General features: G+C 37.9%; 1 protein-coding gene across 1 annotated transcript; it reads right to left on the reverse strand.

The window, feature by feature from the left end:
* Positions 1-6,212: 6,212 nt before the first annotated feature.
* On the reverse strand, positions 6,213-6,605 carry LOC133084561 (small nuclear ribonucleoprotein Sm D1-like). The gene has a single exon (XM_061181400.1). The coding sequence runs from the start codon at positions 6,603-6,605 to the stop codon at positions 6,213-6,215; it is 393 nt and encodes a 130-aa protein (XP_061037383.1).
* Positions 6,606-7,092: the final 487 nt, after the last annotated feature.

Below are 7,092 nucleotides of genomic sequence, written 5' to 3' on the forward strand. Positions count from 1 at the left end.
AGTCAGATTGCCTTTTTTGAAAGGAGTATTCTAAAATTTTCATTTAGTCCACGTTGGTTGATAGTGTTGTTCAAGTCAACTATATCCTCATTGATACTCTCCCTATTTAATCTCTCAGTTACTGACAGGAGGTTTTGAAGTCTGCAACTGTAATACTAAGTATGTCTATTTCTTCTTTCAGTTCTATCAGTTTTTGTTTCATATATTTTGATGCTCTATTGTTAAGTGCACACATGGTTAGAATTGTTACATCTACTGTGTGTGAAATTTATATAGCTACCCCAGCTTTCTTCTTATTACCGTTAACAATAGTATATCTTTCTCTTTCCTTTTGATATTAAACTGTCTATATTTAAAGTGGGTTTCTTACAAATAACATAGATTTGTGTCTTTAAAAAAAACTACTCTGACAGTCCTTGTTTTTTAGAGTATTTTTACCAATCATATTTAAAATGACTATTAATATAGCATTTAAATTAATAGCAGTCGTGTTTGTAATTGTTTTGTATTCATTGTCAGAGGCTTTTTGTCCTGTCTTCTTTGGTTTTATAGGAGCTTTTTATATGATCTTATTTTATCTCCTTTTTGAGCATATCAGTCATACTTTAAAAATGTTTTTAATGGTTTCCCTAGATTTTAAAATATCAATATTTAATTTTAACCAATGTTAGATCACTTTCAAATGACACTGTTCTGTTTCAAATGTAGTGCAGGTACCTTATAATAGAGCATTCCTAATTCCACTCTCCTGTTTCTTATGACATGGTTGTCATTCATTCCACTTATCACTATGCTGTAATAACCCAATACATAATTACCATTACTACTTTAAACAGTTATCTTTTATATCAATTAATAGTAAGAAAAGTCAAAATTTTACTTTACCTTTATTCCTTCTCTGATGCTCTTCCTTTCTTATGTATATCCAAATTTGTGGTATATATAATTTTCCTTCTACATGAAGAAAATACTTTCTGATTTCTTGCAAGGCAGGCCTGATGGTGATGAATTCCCCATTTTTCATTGTTTGAAAAATCAATTTATTTAAACTGAAAAAAAAGAAGTTCACCCATTTCTGCTATGCTTAGTGTTAGTCTATGAGCTTAGTGTTTTTCTTCCTCCCTCCCTCCCTTCCCCCTTTCCTTCCTTCCCTCCCTCCTTCCTTCCTTCCTTTCCTTCCTTTCCTTCCTTTCCTTCCTTTCCTTCCTTTCCTTCCTTTCTCCCTCCCTTCTGTCCCTCCTTCCTTCCTTCCTTCCTTTCTCCCTCCCTTCCCTCCCTCCTTCCTCACTCCCTCCCTCCCTTTCTCCCTTCCTTCCTTCCTTCCTCTCTTTCTTTCTTTTCTTGCTTCCAGATATAAGAATGATCATATGGTATTTGTCTTTCTTGCTCTGATTTACTTTACTTAGCATAGTGTCCTCAAATTCCATCCATGTTGTTACAAATGGCAAGATGTAATTCTTTTTTATGGCTGAAAAATATTTTCAGTGTGTATGTTCTGTGTGTGTGTGTGTGTGTGTGTATCACATTTTTATCCATTCATCCATTGATAGACACTTAGGTTGTTTTCATATCTTGGTTATTGTAAATAATGTTGCAGCACACATGGGAGTGCATATATCTTTTCATATTGGTATTTTCGTTTTCTTGAGATGAATACCCAGAAGTACAATAGCTGAATCATATGTTCTATTTTTAATTTTGGGGGAACCTCCATACATTTTTCATAGTGGTTGTACCAGTTTACATTCCCACCAGCAATGCACAAGGGTTCCCTTTTCTCCACATCCCTGCCAATACTGGTTATTTCTTGTCTTTTTGATAATAGCCATTCTAACAGGTGTGGAGTGATATCTCATTGTGGTTTGATTTGCATTTTCCTTGTGATTAACGATGTTGAGCACTTTTTTTTTTTAATGTACCCGTTGGCCATCTATGTTTTCTTGGAAAAATGTCTATTCACATCTACTATACAATCTTTTTAAAAAAAAATCTTTATTTATTTATTTGCTTGTTTATTTATTTATGGCTGTGTTGGTTCTTCATTGCGGAAAGCGGGGGCTACTCTTCGTTGCAGTGCACGGGCTTCTCATTGTGGTGGCTTCTTTTGTTGTGGAGCACGGGTTCTAGGCGTGCGGACTTCAGCAGTTGTGGGACACGGCCTCAGTAGTTGTGACTCGCGGGCTCTAGAGCTCAGGCTCAGTAGTTGTGGTGTGTGGGCTTAGTTGCCCCATGGCATGTGGGATCTCCCTGGACCAGGGCTCGAACTTGTGGCCCCTGCATTGGCAGGTGGATTCTTAACCACTGTGGCACCAGGTAAGTCCCTACTATACAATCTTTATTCAGATTGTTTTTTTCTTTTTGTTATTGAGTTGTATGTTTTGTATATTTTGCATATTTTGGATATTACCCCTTATCAGATATATGATTTGCAAATATTTTCTCCCATTCATTAGGTTGCCTTTTCATTTTGTTGATGGTTTCCTTTGCCATACAGAAGCATTTTAGTTTAATGTAGTCCCAGTTTTTGATTTTTGCTTTTGTTGCTTTTGGTGTCAGATTTTAAAAAATCATTGCCAAAACCTATGTCAAGGAGCTTACTGCCTATATTTTCTTCTAGGACTTTTATAGTTTCTGGTCTTATATTCATGTCTTTGAGTTAGTTTTTTGTGTATGGTGTAAGATAGTTGTCCAATTTCATTCTTTTGCATGGGACTGTGTAGTTTTCCCAACACCATATGTTGAAGAGACTGTCCTTCCTTTATTGTATATTCTTGGCTCCTCTATTATAAATTAATCGGGTTTATTTCTGGACTCTCGATTCTGTTCCATTGATCTGTGTGTCTGTTTGTATGCCAGTACCATATTGGGTTTTTTTGTTTGTTTGTTTTTGTTTTTATATTCTTTTGTTGTTTTATTTTGAATGTCTCTAGAAATGTCTGCTGTTGGTTTAAGATAGAAAATTCTTCCTTAACATGATGAGGAAAGTCCATTTTAGGTTTTCAGGAATGAGTGTTGTGTTATTAAATGTCATTCTGATATCTATTGTAGAAGATCATGTGTATTTTGACTGCTGAACATATTAATACATTTCAAAATACTAAGCCATCCTTGCTTAACCAATCTAATTATAGTAGATTAAAACATGTTGTGAAATATAATTTCTCTATTATTTCACTTACAGTTTTCTATTTAAACTCACAATAAATTTCTTTAAACAAATCCCCAAATTTCACAAATAAAATCTTAAGCTTTAAAAGATATCAGATTGGGGGCTTCCCTGGTGGCGCAGTGGTTGAGAATCTGCCTGCTAATGCAGGGGACATGGGTTCGAGCCCTGGTCTGGGAAGATCCTACATGCCGCGGAGCAACTAGGCCCGTGAGCCACAACTACTGAGCCTGCGCGTCTGGAGCCTGTGCTCCACAACAAGAGAGGCCGCGATAGTGAGAGGCCCGTGCACCGCGATGAAGAGTGGCCCCCGCTTGCCACAACTAGAGAAAGCCCTAGCACAGAAACGAAGACCCAACATAGCAATCAATCAATCAATCAATCAATAAATCTTTAAAAAAAAAAACAGATTGGGAATTCCCCGGTTGTCCAGTGGTTAGGACTTCATGCTTTCACTGCTGAGGGCCTGGGTTTGATCCCTGGTTGGGGAACTAAGATCTCACAAGCTGAGTGGTGCAGCCAGAAAAAAAAAAAAAAAAAAAAAACACCAAAAAACATAAAAACAGAAGGTGTTACTGCTTCTTACAATACCACACACCTGGTGAAGCCTCCCCTGGAAAATCAGAGGGAACAATACAATAAGGAAAGTTCTGCTGTCCAACTGGCCAGCTTCACTGCAAACCCAATTACTTCAAACAGGAAGAGACACAGCCCTACACCTGGACGGGAAGGAGATGCCTACTTTTCTATCCAGCAGGAAGAAAATGTCTCTCTTCCCAAGGGCAGCCCAGCCAATCAGAAACTGTAGTCACCCAACCAATGAGAAGCCTCTTCCTGAAAAGGACTCTGCTTATTATTGCCCCTCCCTAGGTCCCTACCCACATGCCCTATAAAAGCAAGCTCCCCTTCCTGGTTCTCTGGATTTGCCTATGGCCTGCCATAGTCTGTATATGCCGAATTGCAATTCTTCTGGCTATTCTCAAATAAATTCACTTTTGCTGATAAAATAACTGCTTATTATTAAAGTTGACAAACTCAATCTAGTACCCACTAGGGTTTAACCTTACATTTAAACTGTGTTGCTAGACTGGTTTCACACTACAAACTTCTAGACATTAAAATTCACAAAATAAGACACAGTTAACAGGACTTCCCTGGTGGTCCAGTGGTTAGGACTCGGTGCCCTCACTGCAGAGGGCACAGGTTCGACCCATGGTCGGAGAACTAAGACCCCGAGGCACGGTTAAAAATCGTTTGTTATTGGCATTTGACTTAAAATCGATATGAGCCTCCACTGCTTTTAAAACAGACAAGATAATACAAAGTATTCTTTATCAGAGTATTCACAATTTGCAATTAAGTATCAGTGTATATCTAACTCTGTTTCCCTTTTAGCCTATAAGCTCCAGGAGGGTAGGAGTCAACTTATGTTTGTTTACTCACTACTTGTGCTTTCCTGTTTGTCCCCTTCAAATCTCTCCACCTTGATGCACCACTGTGTTCCCTTTCCTTTTGCTTGCGTTCAATTAATAGGAGCACCAACAAAGGATGGAAAAGAATGAGATACACATATGCACACACCACACAAAAACGCTCTTGCTATCTCAATTTACATTAACTTCCTTCCAAGGCCTAAACTTCCTTTTTCGATAACAATCTTTGCAGAACATTTCCTTCTCATTAAACAAAGAAGCAAACCCACATACATGATTAAATGAAGATACAGATCTAGTTCAATCCTCAGTTAGGTTTTTTTCCCTTAGTATATAAACAAAGAGTAGTACGCTTTATAAGAAACTATATACTGAGAAATATTTTTCTCTAAATCTAACCAATTAAAACAATTTTAAAAATCCTTATTAATGATCAGAAAGAATCCAGTTTTTGGCAAAGAAGTAAGTCTTCTTCCTTTTGTTCTTAAGGGACTACTTGTAAAAGTATTTGATTAAGAATCCGCCTGCCAATGCAAGGGACACAGGTTCGAGCCCTGGTCCAGGAAGATCCCACATGCTGTAGAGCAGCCAAGCCTGTGTGCCACAACTACTGAGCCTGCGCTCTAGAGCCCACGAGCCACAACTACTGAGCTCACGTGCCACAACTACTGAAGTCCGTGTGCCTAGAGCCCATGCTCCGCAACAAGAGAAGCCACCGCAATGAGAAGCCCGCTCACCACAACAAAGAGTAGCCTCCACTCACCGCAACTAGAGAAAGCCCACACGCAGCAACGAAGACCCAATGCAGCCAAAAATAAAATAAATTAAAAAACAAAAAACCCTATATTCTATTAAGAACTTATTAAAAAAGTAAAACAGGGACTTCCCTGGCAGTCCAGTGGTTAAGATGCCTCAATTCAAATGCAGGGGGCGTGGGTTCAATCCCTAGTCAGGGAACTAGGATCCCACATGCCCTGCAGCGCAGCCAAAAAAAAAAGTAAAATAAAACCAAAAAAACCATTAACAATGATGACAAAATCAATGACCCCTTAATTTAGAAGATGATCATCACCTTTTACTAAGAACCTAAGTCTCCATGGAATAAAACTCAGGAAAGGAGAATCAATTTTACACCTCATTCCATAGGACTTTAGTTTCTGAAGTACCAAAAAGAACTTACTTCACTTGTAGGAAGGTTCCACAGAATGGAGTCAAGGTAAAACAATAAAACGCATAGTCAGTACATGTGAAGTAAAAAGGTGTATATTCTACATATATTCATAAAAGAAATATTTAGTTCAAAAAATTAAAAGCCTGATCTAAGACTGGAATTATTCTGGGATCTGAGACTGGAATTATTCTGTGTTTGTATCATGAATATATATATGAACTATTAAAACTTAATATGATATAGTCAATAGACAACTCTGTCCTACATTTATGTTTATTAAAAACTGCCACAAACAAACAAAGCCTGTACAAAACACAGCCGGAGCATCGATCACTTTGAAATCATAATCTTGAGAGACACAATTTGCTTAGGACTCCACCATCTTCTAACTTAGCCACGTAGTCTTCCTCTGCCATGTCTTCTTCTTCTTCCTCCTCCTCTGTCATAAACAAACAAAACTACTTTGAAATAGTAGTCTTGAGAGATAATATCGCCTAGGACCCCCTCTTCCTCTGCCTCTGCCTCGGCCTTGGCCTCTTCCTCTTCCTTGGCCTCTTCCTGCAACAGCTTCCCTTTTCTTAGACTTCACCTTCGGTTCAGCATCCACGAGAAGTGTATCCAGAGGTAAGCTGTCTGGCAGAATAAAATACTGAATGTTATTTCCATGAATACTCAGTGTTACTAGCTGTACAGGTTCTCTGTTCTTCAGGGTCATTTTCACAGCTTTAAGATGTGTATTCATGCTGACATCTACACCTGTGATTGTTCCATGGACCTGTGTTCTATTCCTTAATTCAGTGGTTACAATTTCGTGACCCAGTCTCACGAGCTTCATCCTAGCGGCGCCGTCACCCTTTTGATCTGATAGTGCACAAAACCCGACAACCGAGCACGGACCGGCTGCGAGTATGAATGGCCCATATTGTTTTAATTACTGTAGCTTTGTAATGTAGTTTGAAACCAGAGCACATGAAGTCTCCAGCATTGCTCCTATTTCTCAAGATTGTTCTGGCTATTTAGGGACTTTTGTGATTTCATACAAATTTTAGGACTATTTATTCTCCTTCACTTTTGAAGGATACTTTCACTAGAATTCTACTTTTTTTTTCTTTTAAGACTTTTAGTATTTCACTCCACTTTCTTCTCACTTGCATGGTTTCTGATAAGAAATCTTCTGTAAATCTTATCTGTTCCAAACATTTCCTTCTCTCTCTCCTTCCATTTTTATACTTCTTGTTGATTTAAACTGTGAGTTTAAATATATAATGCTATTGAATTTTTGGAATATAAATCTAGTTGTCAAATTTTATTACTGACATTGT

The sequence above is a fragment of the Eubalaena glacialis genome, chromosome 2 (assembly GCF_028564815.1).
Source record: "Eubalaena glacialis isolate mEubGla1 chromosome 2, mEubGla1.1.hap2.+ XY, whole genome shotgun sequence".
NCBI lineage: Eukaryota > Metazoa > Chordata > Mammalia > Artiodactyla > Balaenidae > Eubalaena > Eubalaena glacialis.

What these genes read in the sequence shown, in the direction of transcription:
- LOC133084561 (XM_061181400.1), bottom strand. Translation starts at nt 6,605, where the DNA reads ATGAAGCTCGTGAGACTGGGTCACGAAATTGTAACCACTGAATTAAGG.